Source organism: Sabethes cyaneus, chromosome 1 (genome assembly GCF_943734655.1).
Source record: "Sabethes cyaneus chromosome 1, idSabCyanKW18_F2, whole genome shotgun sequence".
NCBI classification, from domain to species: domain Eukaryota; kingdom Metazoa; phylum Arthropoda; class Insecta; order Diptera; family Culicidae; genus Sabethes; species Sabethes cyaneus.
The window spans coordinates 153,023,672-153,041,638 of NC_071353.1; the positions used below are offsets into that span (position 1 = coordinate 153,023,672).

At 44.5% G+C, this 17,967-nt stretch overlaps 2 protein-coding genes across 5 annotated transcripts in view; one reads left to right on the top strand and one right to left on the bottom strand.

The window, feature by feature from the left end:
* LOC128735710 (leucine-rich repeat serine/threonine-protein kinase 1) overlaps positions 1-16,223 on the top strand; it is a 48,144-nt gene extending 31,921 nt beyond the window's left edge. For all 4 annotated transcript variants that reach the window (XM_053830205.1, XM_053830211.1, XM_053830198.1 and 1 more), the window contains 5 exons: positions 43-166; positions 12,366-13,532; positions 13,596-14,152; positions 14,213-15,518; positions 15,658-16,223. In XM_053830205.1, the coding sequence (XP_053686180.1) occupies positions 43-166; positions 12,366-13,532; positions 13,596-14,152; positions 14,213-15,518; positions 15,658-16,008 (3,505 nt within the window). In that variant the 3' untranslated portion in view covers positions 16,009-16,223. The remainder of the gene's footprint in view (positions 1-42; positions 167-12,365; positions 13,533-13,595; positions 14,153-14,212; positions 15,519-15,657) is intronic.
* Positions 16,224-16,647: 424 nt separating this feature from the next.
* On the bottom strand, positions 16,648-17,486 carry LOC128732643 (26S proteasome non-ATPase regulatory subunit 10-like). The gene is made up of 2 exons (XM_053825938.1): positions 17,290-17,486; positions 16,648-17,226 (listed from the first exon to the last, which is right to left on the bottom strand). Exons 1-2 carry the CDS (start codon positions 17,398-17,400, stop codon positions 16,648-16,650), a joined length of 690 nt encoding a protein of 229 aa, XP_053681913.1. The 5' UTR covers positions 17,401-17,486.
* Between the last annotated feature and the right edge of the window lie 481 nt (positions 17,487-17,967).

Sequence of the window (17,967 nt, forward strand, 5' to 3'; positions counted from 1 at the left end):
GTTTTCGTAAACTAGATGATTAATGCTTGCCTATATTTTCAGCTATATTGTAAGTTTGCTTAACAAATTCGAGGTGGCTCTTTCGTGGGATGCCAGAACGCTGCTAATTCCTTCGCTGCTGCCTATCGAAGAGGACAGCACTGCCGAACGAGTCGTAACTGTTAAGGTAAGTCCGTTTGTGATTGGGATTGTGATTATTTTAAATTTTTTCAAATTGGCGAACAAAAGACGGGAGATGGCATAAGTGCACCAAGTCGTTTATGAAAAGATTGAAGAGCAATGGTCCGAGTACGCTTCCTTGGGGTACGCCGGAAGAAATAAGAAACGTTCTTCCTAAGATACGTTGGTTTTAATCGTTCTTGATAGGTCGATTCAGCGCTGTGTAGGGATGTTCGATCTCATTCTGACTTAGAAAGGAAGAATTGCTTCCGAGGTTTACGGAGTGCGTTACGCAGGTTGCGCAATTCCGAAGTCCGCCAAGGTTTGATGAAAGCAGACTTGGACTTTCAGTATCTGGAACATTGAAACCATGTTTCCGTTAGAATGACAATGGCGTAGTCACAGCTACTCAATAGCAGCTCAATAGTTGAGCGATTTTAGTACGCAAACCTCTCACATTCTGACAATAAATCGAGAATTGAGATGATCGGATGCTATCTTTTCCTCAATGACGGGTGATTGATGACTGGAAGAATACTGTACTGGAGGAGTATTGAAATTACTACGTTGCAAGTACTTTCCTGCGATAACGGGTTGGAAGACTTCTTTTCCATGCTCAAGTATAGAACCGGGAGGACTGCAGGACGCTGGTGTGAATAACTCGACTGTACTGAGGGCAGCAGGGGCTTTCTTATTGCTTGCAGGCGTGCATCCCGGTAGCAGCATGTTAGAGGCGAATGGCTTCAAAGTGATGGTGGCGCAGATAGGTTGGTCAGGACCAATCCCAAGTAACAATTTAAGTTTTATTACACTCTTATGATGGGCTGAGAGCTGAGAACATGGAACGGATCAACACCTGGGAAGGTCAATTATAATTATACATGCTGGCGCGAAACCACTCCCATTTTGATTGATACAAACGATAGTTTTAATGTGTCTGTCCCTTTTGGCACCAAACGAACAACATCAACTGATTGTAGCAAGAGCACTTCTGCACTTTGCAGTAAATCTTATGTTAAATGGTATTCAGAAATCAAACTGAACACCTCGGATTTAGTTTACTGGCCGTGGATCAGTAGTTCTCGATCGTTTGCCGATTCCTGAAGTCATTTTCAAACTGATCACTCGTAGGATGCTCTGTAAGCTGAATTGTGGAATAACTCTCGAAAACCGTGTCAAAATGTGCTAACAAATGATTTCCTCGATGGCTCGGAATTCTAGGTGGCCTCGCCTCGAGGTATGACACTGATGTAACCTTTTTATTGAATCGACTACTTACTCAATCGGATAAAGACCTCCCGGCGACCTGCATTGTTTATAGAAGTCGTCCCCATTCATTTGCAAGTAAAATACGCCATGGTCGGTCCATCTTGTCCGCTGCGCACCTCTCCTCCTCATTCCTATATTGGTTAATCATTGAGAACCATTACCCCTATAAGGCTGTCATACGACATCCTTGCGACCGACGTGTCGAACCTATCGCTGCAGGTCGGTTATCGGAGTTCGGACGATGGGTGCAATTCAAAGATATGTTCACCTTCTCCAACGTTCCGCCATGGTGCTCCTTCGTGAGCATAATTCCACCACTTGTACTGTCTATCCTCGCTTTTCTAATTAGGCCCTCTAAAGCGATATTAAACAGTAGGCACGAAAGTCTTGCCGCGGTCCTCTTCGCGATTTTAAGGAACCCAAGAGTGTCCACTGTACTCGGTGCTGGGCTACTCGTCGCCAATTCGTTGAGTATCTTGACACACGTAAGTTGGCGTCGACCTGGTCGAGCCATCTAGCACATTGGGCTCCTCTATTTCTGGTGCCGATTTTACTACACAATCGTCCGGTGCACAGTAAGTTTACGTATGTCTTCCGTAAGCAAAGTTCAGAGGGGCTCTGTAGCCGCAAGGTTACCGAGTCTGCTTTGGCAAGCGAATGGTCGTGGGTTCGAATCTTAGTAGAATCAAGCCATTCGATGTTCAAAGTGACTTTTAGCATGGGTTTATTCTCAGGCCCCTCATTTACCCTTCCTTAATGCTGCATTCTATGTTATCCCGATAAGGCCTATTGACAGTGCAAAATGAGACCCTTATAGTTAAATGCACTGGTGTGCAGTGCCAGGGATGGCTATAATTGGGGACAGCGCTATCATGTGGAACAAGGTGGGTAAAGTAGAGAAAGCATTGAAAGAAGGGTAAAACCCAATTACACATAAGCACGCATGAAATTCAATAAGCATATCGCCCACTCAATAGCGATTATAGCAAATAAATGCAGTGCAGGTCATACAGCAACCACCCGGGCGATATCACAATAGATCTAACTATACTGGTCGCAGTGATGAGTCCAGACAAAAAAAAGCAAAGTTCACCTGCGAAGGCTAGAAGCTGACTACTTTCGTCTAAGATCGTTCCTCTCGTTTCGATGCCCGCTCGCCGGACCTTCAATAACAATATTGAATAACATACAGGACAGAGCATCCCCTTTACCGCAACCCTATGTATTTCGAAGGGACTCGAGAAGGCTCCCGAAATACGCACGAAGCACGTCACACGTCCCAGGGTAGCTTTAATCAGTCGCGTCGGTTTGTCTGCCAAAGCTTTTCGCACTCGACTGTATCGTACATTGCCTTGAAATCCACAAAAATATGATGCGTTGTACTACCGTTGTACGTTGTAATACCGACAGTTCTGGGAGGATTTGTTGGAGAATAAAAATTTGCTTCGTAGTAGCATGGGCTTCCATAAAACCCGCTTCTCTTCCTTCCAAATTCTTGAAATTATCCAGTGGAGTGCTGTTGGTAGCGGTTTTTTGCCACTTTTGCAGGGTGCTGCCGGGAGTCTGTGCTTTCTGCTCTATTATTCTTCAGCTGACTGACCTCCGGCTAGTCTCTTCGAGTTCGGAAGCCGGGACGCTGTTATCGTTTGGCCTACTTAGGTTAATTTTCGTTCCATGGTTTTTTGTTATATCAGCATTGAAATATACATCGAAGAATTGCTTCCATCCGTCGATCACCTCGTGTTCGTTTGTGATCAGGTTTCACTCCTTGTCCTTATCACATACCAGGCTTCGGTTTGCATCCTTAACGAGAATGGTTCACCTTCTCATATAACTTGCGCATGTCACTAGCCCAGAATAGTGTTTCTAGCTCTTCACGATCTCTGTCCTCAATTTGGCATAGGATTGTGATCAACTCATTCTGTGCTCGTCGATACTTGCCCGGCGCTCGTCGATATTTTGCCAAATTCTCCCTCGTGGCAATGCCAGCTCTGTTTTCTCCTCTCGCTTGATGGCATTTCGCGTCAAAACCAGTCATTTCGCAGACTTGAGGTTTCTTCACATGGTTACACTCTATTTTCCATAGCACCTTCAGGGTCGCCTGAAGTCCTCCCAAACAACGCGGACAGTAAACGTGACATGAAACGCTATAGTCTAGAAATATTGGACGAGAGCGCAGAACTGTTTGAAGAACTTTATAGAATGAACTGTATGGTGACAGGGGTTTCGCCCTTTCATCATCCACCAAGACGTAAGGCTACGTGGGTTTGTCGCGCGATCGTCAGGCAGAAAACCAAATAGATCACATCTACATCAGTCGAAAGTGGAGAAGTAGATCTCTTGATCAGGGCCCTACAACGTCACCTTCAATTGCATAGCCTCACTCAACAATGAAGCAGTGAAGCTTCAGTTTCTACAGAAGCAGCACCGCTTCAGTTTCAAACTGGCTTCAGTCAGCGTCAGCGAAACGGGTTTCACTTCGTCATGACTATCGGTTTCAACTTTTCATTTGTACTTCTCTATCAAATATACAGAAGAAGGCCAGCAACTATGAATGCAAAAGAATTGAATTTGAGCAATAATTCCTACAATGCAACGCATTTTAAAGTTAACCTTGTCAATGTCGACAAATCGTGCCTGACTTTCTGCCGTCGTCAATTGAAACAGCCACTAACTTCAACTGAAGCTTGCTTGAAACGTTCAGTTCAACAAATGAAGCAAGTCACTTCATGTATGAAGCGAAGGTAAGAGAAAATCAGTTTCATTTATTTGTTTCGACGATGCCAGGCCCTGCTCTTGATGTATGCAACAAACGCAGGGGCACTATCGCATTGAGCCACTCATGAGAATGCTCAATGATGAGAAGAGAAAGTCGGATAGCGTTGCGCCATCCGACGGCTGGAAAATTCCGGAATGAAAAGTGTCTTTGTCAAATAACTAGTATCTCGAGCCTCAGAACTACTGCCTGTCGGAACTGTTAAGGAACAATAAATGCCTTCATGATAACGGGAGATAAAACCTCCAGTAGAGTATGCAGAGGCCGGAGGGAATGGATTTTAAGTAGAGAAAGGCGAAGGTCAGAATTAAACGGGTACGAAACAGACCGGCTAAGGCAACAGCTTGTGAGCGAAACGCCTAGCGAGAGGGGTTATCAAAAGTCTTGTAGACGGTACAAGAGGGCCAGAGTCACCTCTCTGTAGAGACATCCGCATATTGTACAATATTTGTTGCCGTCTTAGTGGTATTAGAATCAATGCAAAGACGTCGTTCAAAGACACCGCTAGCCAGGTATTGACCGTTCGTATGGATCAACTGACCATTGGGCATAATAAGCCGTCACTTTATCGCAACCCTCGTTACGTTTAGAAGGGTCTCAAGACTGCAAGATCTGCCGGACGGTAAAAGTTTTGTCCGCAGTGGTGCGAGATGCCATGAATCCCGCCTGATTATTTTCCGCAAAACCCTGTACTATCGGTAACAGCCAACGTAACAGGATCTGGAAGAGTACCCGAGCAAAGTTTTAGAGCAAATTGAAAACAAAATTTGATAGCTTGATGTACTGGATTTTGACTACTCAGTGTGATTTCATTTTGGTAGACTTAGTGGTTAAAATATCAAAATTGAATGCAAAAATTCCACGACGTGAAATTAAATTGAATACTACTTTGCTATCAAAAATATCAAGCAAAAAACTAAATTTGATGTTAAAACATATCAAGAAAAAATCAAGAAGAAATCTGTGATTACAAAATCCTGAGAGCAAGTTTTGCTTTGATTTTGATAAATTGCTGAAAAGTGGATAGCGGAAATAGGCATATTTTTCCATCAAATTGATAAATAACAGTAGAAATACAAAAAATACAAAGTGCAATGTAATCTGAAATTACAATTCTCAATTGTGTTACTTTAATATTACAACGTTGTTATTCAACAGAAGTTAATTATTTGTAAGATATAATATGTAAGTTAAGAAACAAGAAATATTTAAGGGGTTATTAAATTTATGGAACATTTAATGGATAATAGTACAGAACTGACTAAATCATTAGCGTTTGCTATTGCTAATGACCATCTGCACTAGTCTCTTGCATCCAGCCGAGATTTCGTGTGCAACATGGTCGTTATCGTTTAGGTGAATGCGTCTCTCGAATAGCGGTTTTGAAAGAATAAATTTTTTAGTAAAACTAGATATTTGATGAAATTATGATATACCTTACCTTGTATGTATCACTTTTTCTGCTTCCAAAGCAGTTGTTTGACAATTTGCGTCGAACCGCATACATCCGGTACAGTATCGCAAGCCCTAGGTTTATTTTGATTGGTTTTTGGGCGACCTTTGGGGTTGTTAGAGTTATTCTTCCCGTAATCGATTTTCCCGTGAAACTATTTGGCCATACAGCGTTCATCAGTAATTTTATAAAGACGTAGTCGCTGTCTCTAGCCTCTATCGACATTTTTAGCAATGTTTCGCAGTCGGGAAATCCATGAATCTGTTTGAAGGCTTTTTTTTTGTTGGCAACAGTTTCGATACGAGAGCTTTTTGAAGTTTTGCGTTCAACAACTCAAGGTCATGCCTCTTCGCTTTGAGCTTCAAAATTTTCCTTTTTAAACGTGTTATCTCCGTTTCCAATCCGCTAATTCTAATCTAACACTAAAATTGAAAAAATAAAATAGTAGAATATGTACTACAATTAAAACTGAAATTATACCTTTTTCAATTGACTGCTCCGGAGAATCAGTTCAGGGTTTGCATAGTCATCATATGCCACAGCGTTGTTAGAGTCAACCGTCAACTGCTCAACCGTGAGACCTCTGTGTCAACCGGATGGATTTCGCTCGTCGCTGCTGGTTCATTAGTGCAATTTTCCCCGGTTACTTCACAGGAGGAATTCTATAGGAGATGAAAGTGAGGTTATGGCATGAATGCATCTAATTTTTATACTTACATTAGCGTCAGTAAGTTCATCTGGCAGAAATTGAGAATTTGCAGCCTGGACAATCGTAAGAATATGTTTTTTTGACGCATTACGATGCTTGTTGCCCATTTTTTGGTTTGAACACGTGAAATAAAACGGCCCGAACAGAGGAACAAAACGATGTGCGCGTACTTGCAAATCAATACGGTATGACGTGCAGAGTTGCTAGATTTTTGGTGCTGTCTTTATTCGACAATAAAAATTTGTATTTGTATACCTTGTAGGCGGTGTTTACCAATGTTATGCTGCGATTGTCTTCTCCTTTCATCCATTTCTCCAGTAGCTTCTTGAAAATAGTGTTTTGGTCTTTGACCTTGAAATGCGGTCAGGCATTAATATTAATATTTTTTGAAACGATGGTTTTTACAATTGATGGAGGGAAAGTAATGAAAATTTTTGGGAAAAGAGGGGAAAGAGTGGAAAGGAAGGGGGGGGGGGGGGTAATAGGTAGCTACGCTTAACAAGTAACAATTAACGCTTCAAAAAATATTGATTCTTGAAAATAACTTAGTGAGAGCCATTGCCAGCGTTTCTCGGCTATGTTTACAAAGCAAGACTCAGCGAAAGACTCAGAAGTTTACATCGATATTCATGTCCACTTGGTTTGGACGAACCGTTAATGTGTTTCGTTTCATTTCTTTTACAAACTTCTTTAGCTGCACCCACTTCCAGTGAGGTGGTTTGAGGCAGAGTGCCAACGGGTGACTGACGAGAAGTATCGAACCAGAAGTCACATAATGGCTGCAACTGTGACACGCCAGAGCAGGGAAAGATACCGTGATGTTAAAGTTGCCGAAAAGAGACTTCGCCGTCGTAAGAAACACCAGCACTGGGATCGCGTTCTTGCGCAGGCGGAGAATTGCATCGAGAGGCACGAAGCTTCTTTAAAACGGTTAGTGGAATCAGGAACCGAACCATGCCAACCGTCCTGTTATGCGCAACGACAAGGTGGGGAACCTGATTACCGAAAGATCAGAGGTGGCCAGACGTTGGAAACAACATTTCGATGTACTGTTCAATGGTGAACAAGACGAAGCTGTCAACAGAAACAGGATAATGATCAGGATGATGGACAAACAGTGGCTCCACCAACTTTGGACGTGATCAAAGGTAAAGCAGCTGGAAAGGACGCCATCCCTGCCGAACTTCTGAAAGTCGACATACAAAATTCTCTCACGCATCCTGTTTTATAGACTGAGGCCTTTGCAGGAAACCCTTGTTAGCGAATGCCAGTGCCGTTTTTCGAGAGGAGCGCTCCACGGTGGACGAAATCTGGTTTGAATTTTGAATAGGTCATAACTGCAATTGAGAGATTCTCATTGCGTCTCTTGCGTCTCCGAAGGTACTTATTATTTCCCTTACATGCACCTCAGATTTATCTTCACAGGATGTTAGTATTAATCAAAGCAATTAATTTAGAGAAGGTCTTAAAATATTCTATCTTGGGTTTTTTGAAAAATTCAAGTTTCAAGGTTATTTAGGGGTGATCCCCTCTCAAGAGATCATATCCGTTGTAATCTACCACCTCCGATTTCGACCAAATTTGGTATAATTGCCTATTCCGACCCACATCTAATTTCTCAAAGTTTTGTATGGATTGAACAATCCTCCTTGCAGTGACATGCAGTGAAAAATGAGTATTTTCGAAAATCTGAGAAAAATGGAGAAGCGTCACTGCAAGGGGGATTGATCAATCCGTTCAAAACTTTGGGAAAATGAATGTGGGGCCGGAATGAGCAATTATACCAAATTTGGTTGAAATCGGATGTGGTCGAATACATCGGATATGATCACTTGAGAGGGGATGACCCCTAAATAACCTTGAAAATTGAATTTTTCAAAAAACCTAAGGAAGAATATTTTAAAACCTTATCTTAATTAATTGTTTTGATTAATACTAACATCCTGTGAAGAGAAATCTGAGGTGCATGTAAGTAAAATAATAAGTGCCTTCGCACATAGCGTGTGACGCCAAGAATCATATCGTGCGAAAAAGATGCCGTCAAGTGTATTTGCAGCGTCATGATAGACGTAAGAGAGGCTCGACGAAGTTGAGGGACGTAAGATACAAAGAGAATCTCTCATTTGCAGTTATGGCTTATTCAAAATTCAGGCCAGACATGTTCACCTTGCGACAAATTCTCGATAAATTCCGGTAATTCAACTTGCAGACTCATTCGTTTATAGACTTTAAGGCGGCGTACGATTCAGTTAAACGAAATGAGCTCGTTTGTGACGTTAGATGGTTTGAAGCATTAGGGTGACGGACTATTGAATTTGCTGTTCAACATTGTATTGGAAGGTGCTATTCGAAGGGCAGGCGTCACATGCTTCTAGGGTTTGCGCGGACGACATCAATGTGAAGCTGCGTAGAGCTGTGAAAGAGGCGTACACGTATCTTAAGGAGGAAGCCGCGAGGATCGGGCTTGTTATAAACTCTGCCAAAACTAAGTATGTGGTGGCTGGTAGTGTGGTAGCCCTTCAGGTGTTGGAACCACGGTGGTGATATATGGAGATACTTTTGAAGTGGTCGACGAATTTGTTTACCTTGGTACGTTAGTGATATGTGAGATGTGAGCCGTGAAGTAAAAGGCGGATAGCGGATGTCAAGGTCTTCACACAAAACTCGCGCTCTATAAGACGCTAATTTTCCCGGTGGTACTCTACGGTCACGAAGCGTAGATAGACGTTGAAAGAGAATGACTGACGAGCTCTTGGTGTTTTTGAGCGTAAGATCCTGCGATCGATTCTTGGCGGTATATTAGAAGAAGGGGTGTGGCGCAGGCGTATAAAGCACGAAATATACCAAGTATACAAAGATGCAGTCGTTCTGAATGATGCCGGATGAGAGAGCAGCGAAAATAATATTCTACAGAGAACCCCATAGAGGCCGATGACTTCGAGGAAGACCCCGTACCCGTTAGGGGCAGAATCTTTTCTATTCGACTATTCGACTACTAGGGTATTTCCCTCCCATGGGTAGGTGGTTTGACGCGTACTTCGGCCAAACGACCTAAAAATTCTTAGTTCCGCATGTAGAATGTTTATAGTTTAAGTTGGATATATGTGTAGTATGTAGTATTGCATAATTTAGCTTTATGTGTAGCATGTGTCTCGTAAAGCGGAATGGAGCGAAATCGAACGGATTTGATTTTAAATTCAATCCGTTTGGGCCGAAGCACCGGGAGGGCTTACTCGGTTCCCTAGATGAATTGCTGGTATGCACAGAAATTTCTCTAGAAAACTGAAACCAAATCCTACCCACCATTCATGAGATTTTGACTTACTCATGAAAATTAAAATGTATCGCTAGTTAGAACGAACGAGTGTTCAAAAATGATGTGATGTCTTTATTTGCGTAATCGAGACATTTTCTATGAGATTGCCATAGAATTTGTGGCTGTTATGCGATTATGGACAGCACAGCACTGAAAAATATACAGACACGTACATGTATACATGTGTATGCATGTATGAGTGTGCATGGGTGTATAGGTACGAATGAATATATGTTTGAGTGTTCTATGATGAGTCGGAAATTCTTTTTATACCTATGCTGCCAAACTACAATTATTAATGGGCAGGAAGTTATAGTCAGTAGCTGTGTTTCCTGTGTCAGTTCCTATGTTATTATTATTATTACTAATATTGCTATCGTTACTGTTACTGTCACCTCTATTGTATTGTTTTGGATGTAATTATAATTTTTTTTTTTTTTTTTTTTTTTATTTCCCTCCTTTATTAGAATGATTTGCATGTCTTGTGACTAACCGCGTTAACGGTATTCAACTAACAACATAAAATGATCATGAATGACGCTGTTTGTCTCCCAAGGGCCTTCCTAATGCTGATGAGCCTCTGTCGGAGAGTCCATCAAGTCGAACGGTGGCAACTCACCGGCGGCCTGCTCCTCTCCATTCTTGCGGCTGTCGTCGCGGTCGGACTTAGTGGATCTCTCGAAAAGCTTTATAGCCTCGATATTAATTTTGTTCTGTCCATTGCCCAATGCTGGCAGACTTCAACTGAAATTCCATTTCTAACTAAATCTTTTTAGAGTTAAAACTTCTTCAAGTAAAAACAGGTATTCGATTCTCTGGCTGATTCAAGCGATAGCGAAGGGCTGTCCTCAATATACCATCATTCCCACTTCCTAAAATGGGGTCATAGTACATAATATATGGCCATGGTATGAGGATTTTTTTTTTTTTTTTTTTTTCGATTCAATACCATCCTCACAGAATTATCAACGTCGTTAACATCTTATTAAGTCTTGCTTCAGTGACAGCTTACACTTAAGACTTAACACGGAATATATACATATCTCCAAGTGAAGTTCTTTTTGATCCACCTCATCCCTTTTTAGTTACAGAATCATTTCAATTGACCACGGTCTGAAGAGCATACCGACAAATCGGTTGACTACCGCTACAAATATGCAATTAATGCCACCGGGAATAATACGAGCGAGTACCAGTCCCCATTATATCGCATCTGCTCTATTTTTCGGAAGTTCAAGTAGTTTTTCGATAGTTCTGAGCGATAATATTGCTCTTGAATAATATTCCGCACAAAATATTCGAAAATTTACGCCATCAGCTACAATACTGCAAAGATGGCGGCTGTGGCTTTTAATGAGCATAGGTTGTTGAACAGCGCTGGGTCAATCGTGATGACATGGGTATTTGGGAGATGAGTAGCGTCCAGCCTAGCGAGTAGTTAGTCGGTAGTAGCATAGGTGATGGACAGACATAGAATTCTCGTGATATTACTAACTTGAAAATTACAATTAGCATGCGACTAAAAACTCTCTCTTCTTTTCTTTTCTTTTCTCCCTTTTCTGCCTGATCTCTATCGCTTTTTCTCACGGCAACAACAATGTTGTCGTGAGGGGGGGCAAGAGACCAGCCACAGATGACCACACTGGTGACAACGATGGATGAGGACGCCGTGATGCCATGAATGAACAAGTTGTAAGAAAGGTTCGAGCAAGACGCGGAAACAAACAAAGGAAGGAGAAAACAAGATAAGTACAAGCCATCTTATGCTATATTGACCAAGCACACAATTATATCAAGCCAAGTTCTGTCACTCTTCTTCCGCCCATTAATCCATAATCACCAACACATTATGGACCAACACATCCGCACGGATTCTTTTAACATTATCACAACCACCTTATCTCAGCCCTGGACAGACTTGGCTCTAACTGCCCCACCTTGTGCTGCAAACAGAAACAGAAACAGACTATTCGACTACTAGGGTATTTACGGTATTAAGAGTTTTTATAAAGAAAACCAAGAACATAACTAAGTCCAATTATGCCCTGAGAGAAAGTGATGTCCTGTCGATGTCTTCCTTGGTAGGAGAACGGTTAGTTTTTTTCGATGTTCGTTGTACTTACTTATTAATTGACCGCCATTCAGGGATCAGTATGATCTACACAATTGTGTGAAAGATTTGTGCCCGTTATTACTCGCAGTCTGCCCGTTGGCCAAGAGATACAACGCTGGTCTAACAAGTATGTTTTTATCTTGACTGGTAGAGCCTGTCAGAGTTGATAGGATCGTATCACTCTCTGAGAAGTTGTATATAAAACACGCCGGCGTGGTTAAAGTGAATATCTTAGTAACTCTTCTGAAATAATTTGGTGGACCTAAAAAAACCGTTTAATGATAGTGACGGCACCCTTGCATCTGCTTGCTTCACAAAAATGGATAACCCCGCCGAGTTTTTTTCGAGCAAAGTACTTTTTCAAAGTCCGTCTCACATTTCGAATTCTACCATTTCATAACTTACGTAGCTGCACCTTCTCGTCGATTGTTGCTCTATTATATTTAAATTTTTTTGGTTTTTGAATATTCTGAAAAAAGCTATCATACAATTTGAAAACCTATCGCACAGCTAAAAGAAACCTTGGCTTGTGTAAAATACTAAATTTCACACATTCATTCCTCTCCACAGATCGCCACCCGCTCGAAGGGTTGGGTGATGCGCACCCGACGTAACCCGATGAACACCGCATTTCCGTCGTACGAACCGGTTCCGTCGGAACCGGCAACTCCGGTCCTGAGCACGGCATGCGACATTCAAACCCTCCACCGGCCGGAACGTTCGATTTCCCGCCTGCTGCTGATGTCCTATTTTCCGTCCGGTTTCTGGTCGCGGTTGATCACCCGCGTTTTGGCTGACGATCAAGTGGTGGAAGCTATTCGCTGTTTGTATCCGCTTCCGAAGGAAGCAGCCGCCGATCCGGATATTAATCAGATGATGAACCATTCGGCCCATTGGGCCGTCTGGCAGACGGGGCTGGCGCTGTACTGCGGGTCGACGTTGGTTTTTAAGATGAGGGAAATTTCCGTGACTTGCCCGAACTCGCCGTACCGTAATCCGATGAATCGGTTTAAGCTCAAACAGGATGGGATTTGGTGTGATATTGATCTAACGTCGACTTCGATTTTGGAGATTTTCTTTCCCTGTAGTGCCCAAAAAATAAGGAAGTTGAATGAGGTGGGAGTTGAGATGAGTGCCGTGGAGGTTGAGGCTAACATTCAGTGTGTGACGCAGTTGCTGGCGTTGAGTGTGGATCATATCGATTTGCTGTTGGAGGATTGGTACCCAACGTTGGGTACGCGCTTCGTACATACTTCGGAAGGTCGCTTCCTGGTGACGCGGTTGGTTCCGTGTCCGCGTTGTTTGCGGGATTGTGAGGATCGACACGTTCCAAACTTCCCCTCGCAGGTTAAGCCCAGTTCGGCAGCCGCCGCAGGCGGCAATGGTAGCCAGCGGCCGGCTCTTCATAAGCGGTTGAGTGTTGATAGGAGAAGCGAATTCGGTGAACCGAGTGGGTTGAACGAACTGCCGGGGATTTTGAACGATTTGGTGGGTGCTAGGAAATCGCAGGATTCGGTTGGGTGGTCCGACTGTGATTCCGGTGTCGGTCAGGAGTCGGCCGATAGTTCGCGGGCAACTTCGATCGAAGGACACCCGCTGGTGGCGGCAGGGGACCTGCCGGGACCACCGAGCTACTCGTGGATGGTGGAGGAATGCATTCTGGCGGCGTACGATAAGCGCTCCGTTGGGTGTCCGATTCACGGGGAGATCGAGCTCGGTCGAATTACTCCCGATGTGGTAGGTTTTTTTTGAATTGATTTTTAATTTTTAAACAAATACCTAACGTATTTTTTTAAAAAGAACTTCATGGATTTGTCGGAGTACTACCTGATCCGTTCGGAGGACGTCCATCGGGGACCGCTGCTGGGGCGAGGTGCGTTCGGCTTTGTGTTCAAAGCGACCTGCAAAACTCGTGGCTCCAAAACGGTCATTCCGGTGGCGATGAAGATGCTTCAACCGGTAGCGCCCGGGCCACGGGCCCGTCAAAGTGCCATCATAGCGTACAAAGCTGCCCTCGGCAAGTGGGAACGCGATCCACTGCAGCACTCGTGCAAGGCGTACTGCACGGCACGGCAGGAACTGGCCGTACTGCTAACGTTGCGTCACTCGAACATTGTTCCACTGATCGGGGTTTGTACGCAACCGCTGGCGTTGGTGCTGGATTTGGCTCCCAAGGGAGCGCTGGATGCCGTGCTGCGGCACTTCCGTCGCAGCGGCGCCCGCATCGGACCGTACTGCTTCCAGTCGCTGGTACTGCAAGCAGCCAAAGCGATGGAGTATCTTCACCGGCGAAGAGTCATCTATCGCGATCTGAAAGCGGAGAACATTCTAGTCTGGGAGTTTCCGGAACCGCATGCGTGAGTTGATCTGTTGAGAGTTAATAACAGAATAATTAAGAATTTACGGATGTTTTTCAGAGACGACCACCCATCGAATGCGGTTCACATTAAGGTGGCCGACTACGGCATCAGCCGTATAACGCTGCCGTCCGGTTCCAAGGGCTTCGGGGGTACCGAAGGCTTTATGGCGCCGGAAATTATGCGTCACAACGGCGAAGAGGAGTACACCGAGAAGGTGGATTGCTTCTCGTTCGGGATGTTCCTGTACGAGCTGATTGCCCTGCGGCAACCGTTCGAGGGTCATGAAGCCGTCAAGGAGTGCATCCTGGAGGGAGGCCGTCCCGTGTTGACGCAACGGGAAACGCAGTTTCCCTCGTACTGTTTGGATCTGATGGTGCTGTGCTGGGATCAGCAGCCGAAGGTTCGTCCTTCCGCTAGTCAGATCGTGTCGATAGCCAGCGCTCCGGAGTTCACCCATCTGATCGATGTTATTTCCCTCAATCACCCCGGGAATACGATGGACGGAATTGCCTGTCTAATCGCGAATGTTGACGATGAAGCGGTCGTGTCTGCTTATGAGTTGTGGTTGCCGTGCTCGAATTCCCGCATTGATATCCTGTTGGGTTCGTGTAAAGGATGGCAACAGTATCATAGGATACTGTGTCCTCAGATTTCGACACCGGTAAAGACGCCCGGAACGTCGAGCGGTTATCACTCCCAACCGACTACTCCCCATCAGGTTAAGCACACTAAACTTATGACCGCCTGTATCGTGGAAAAGGCCGTCTGGGTCGGGGATGCGGAAGGAAATATCTACGCTTTCAACGCCTCGGATTGTGCACACCTCTTTTCCTATGCGCTGGAGCCGGCTCAACCCTGTCCCGTGGTTGCTCTGGTCTACCTAAAGCGATTCAACCGCGTGGCTGCCGGTTTGGAGAATGGGCGGCTTTTCCTGCTGGACTCTACGCTTGTGCCCAGCACTTGCGTGCTGGCCGAAGGCAGCTTCGTCCTGTCCGAGTTGGGTTCCGGCGAACGGCTGTACAGCGTCTGTCCACTGTGGACGAACGAAACCGATTGCGAGTTGTGGTGCGGCGATGCCGAAGGAGCGCTGAATGTGTTCTCGCTGAAAAACTCTCACGTTTCCGGCCAGCATCGGTTGATGCACTTTCCGGCACCGATTCCATCGCGTGGTCTGACGGTTGGTTTGCTGTGCGCTTCGGATGAGTTCGTCTATTCGTACGTCGCTCCCGGTTGCATCCTTTACCAGTGGAGTGCCGCCGGAAAGCAGATCGAAAATCGGCTGGACTGCTCCAAGCTGGTGCCCTGCTCGGAGAGCCTGAAGAGCATTGCCATCGATGAGCATCTCAGCCCTGGAAAGTGTCAGGTAGGTGGTTTGTTTCTTTTTCTTTTTGACTTTTATTTCTATTATTTTTATATCAAATTGCTACAAATGTCTGAATTAATGCAACAGTAAATTATTGAGAAACTCGAACCATATTATACCTACTGATAATCGCTTATAGGTCAGCGCACTGGCCGCCCTGGGCGGCGAGCTGTACGTCGGTACGACCTGGGGTTGCATCATCATCGTCGAGAAGCAATCGCTTCGGCCGGTTACGATTTTCCGTCCCTTCGAGGAGGACGTTCGCTGTATCATTCCGCTGAACGGCGGTCCCGGTCCGATGCTGGTCACGGTCGGCCGCGGCTATCGGTCGCTGATCGATCGCTATACGGACGTCACCACCGGGCAGGTTACGACGCCGTCCAGTGCGGCCGCGCAAGACAGCAAGCGCTTCAAGGAGTCGCTGCTGAAGGATCGCTCGAACAACATGCACGCACTGATCTGGACCGCCGAGCACTGGACGCCCATCTAGAGAGCCGGGCCGGTGGGATGGGACAACTTTTAATCCTTAGAATATAGGTGTTTCAACTTTTTCTGTGATTTTACGAATAGCGTTCACAAGCAAGCAGAGCATGTTCCAGAGATTATCCAGATTATCCGAAATGACAGTTTTTTCTCCCGTTAGTAAATAAGTTAATTCAAAAAGACCGTGTTTTCGAAAGCGTAACTAACTTGTTGTGAGTCAGATGTGAGATTGAATAAAATTCTTTGAAAATTATTAGTAACGCGTTAACCCTCTCTGTCCCAGGGGTGTTTTGGTGGTTTATAGTTTTTGATCATGTAAAAAAGCTATTAATTAACAATTCGTCAAACGCAACTATACACCTTGTAAAATAATGTTTTTACTACGTTACAAAATCAAAATATCCATATTTGAATGCCTCAAAAATTTTATCGGTCGATTTTAGTATCGGAAGTCATGGAGCACCTGTGCTACCATGGGACAGAGAGGGTTAATGTAACACTTTTGTCTGTAACCTCATTTTTGGACAGATTGCTGTTTTCAGAAAAAATGCCTACTTTGATTTTGCTAAAAAATCATTAATTGTTTCAGAACTTCAGATTACCCAAACAAAATTTTTATTTCTTATAATTTAATTTACGTTTTTATTTAATCACTTATTCCTAGCTTTGTTTTTAAATTTCGCCGCAAGCCTGGCTTTGCCAGGTCAAGCGGCGTTTTCTGCTCCTTATTGTGTACGGTGCCGGAGGCACCACGTTCAACCAACAGCAGTGCACAAGCCGTCTGTTCATCCTCGCAGGCCAAATGCAACGGCGTATTGCCTTCGGCATTCTGCACATCAACTGCGGCTGAACGTTCCAGTAGGTATTTCAAAATCTCCACCCTCCCCTGCGATGCCACCCGATGCAGTGGAGTATCGTTGCGTTTATCCACCACATTAACATCGGCACCACCCTGTTCGAGCAGATGCTTCACAATCTCCAGGTGTCCTTTGGAGCAGGCGTACTGCAGCGACGAGTGGCCCTGCCAGTTGCGATGATTAACGGTGGCACCTTTCGCCACCAGCAGTCGAACCGTGCTCAGATGACCGCCCAACGTCGCCAGGATTAGCGGCGTCGCACTGGTGTCGTCCTCGGCGTCCAACTGTTCCGGTGCCTTCTTTAGCAGTTCCTCCACCATCAGTTCGCGGCCACGCAGGGCTGCCCAGTGCAGTAGGAAGCGATCGTTCTGATGATGAAAATTAAATCAAATTACTTTTTTAACGAAAGTTAAAGTGAAAATGTAACTCACCGAATCTTTCTGCGTTATCAACGAGGGTTTTGTGGAAATCATTTCCTCCAGGACGTGGTAATCCTGTTGGGCCAGATCGTACAGTGGCATTTCCTTGTTCACCGTGGACATTGTGGGAATAGAACTAAAATTTTAACTGAACTAAACTTGAAACTGCAGAACCTCTTTACGACGGAATGATACATCAAATTTTGATATTGATATTCGGTGTTGCTGGTGCCGGTTTGAGTTTGACAACAAAACTTCAGCAACTGCTGCGGAGTGGTGAGTTTAACTGTAAACAAAAGTTATTGCTGTCAGATGGTGAACAAATCAGTGAAGTTTAGTACAAGTTGTGGTGAAAAATATCATGGAAATTCGGTAAATTCGCAGGACAATATGAATTCACCTAAAACACATGTTTCATTAGCAGAGTGTTTCAGGTATGCTCTCGGCTGGAAAGAATTTCCTGTGGAAGATAGAAATTTATAAACTATGTCAATCTCTTTTGTTAAGTTGGAATATGGACTACCACGGAAGTATAACAAGTTCTGAGGGAGTTGCATAAATTCCAAATAAGAAGACCTCTGAATGTGAAGTGAGACAGTGGGGTATCCATCAGGAGCTGGTGGCGACACACAAACTCGCTATCGATACGAGACGACTGCAAGAAACGGCCCAACAAACATTTCTGTTGTA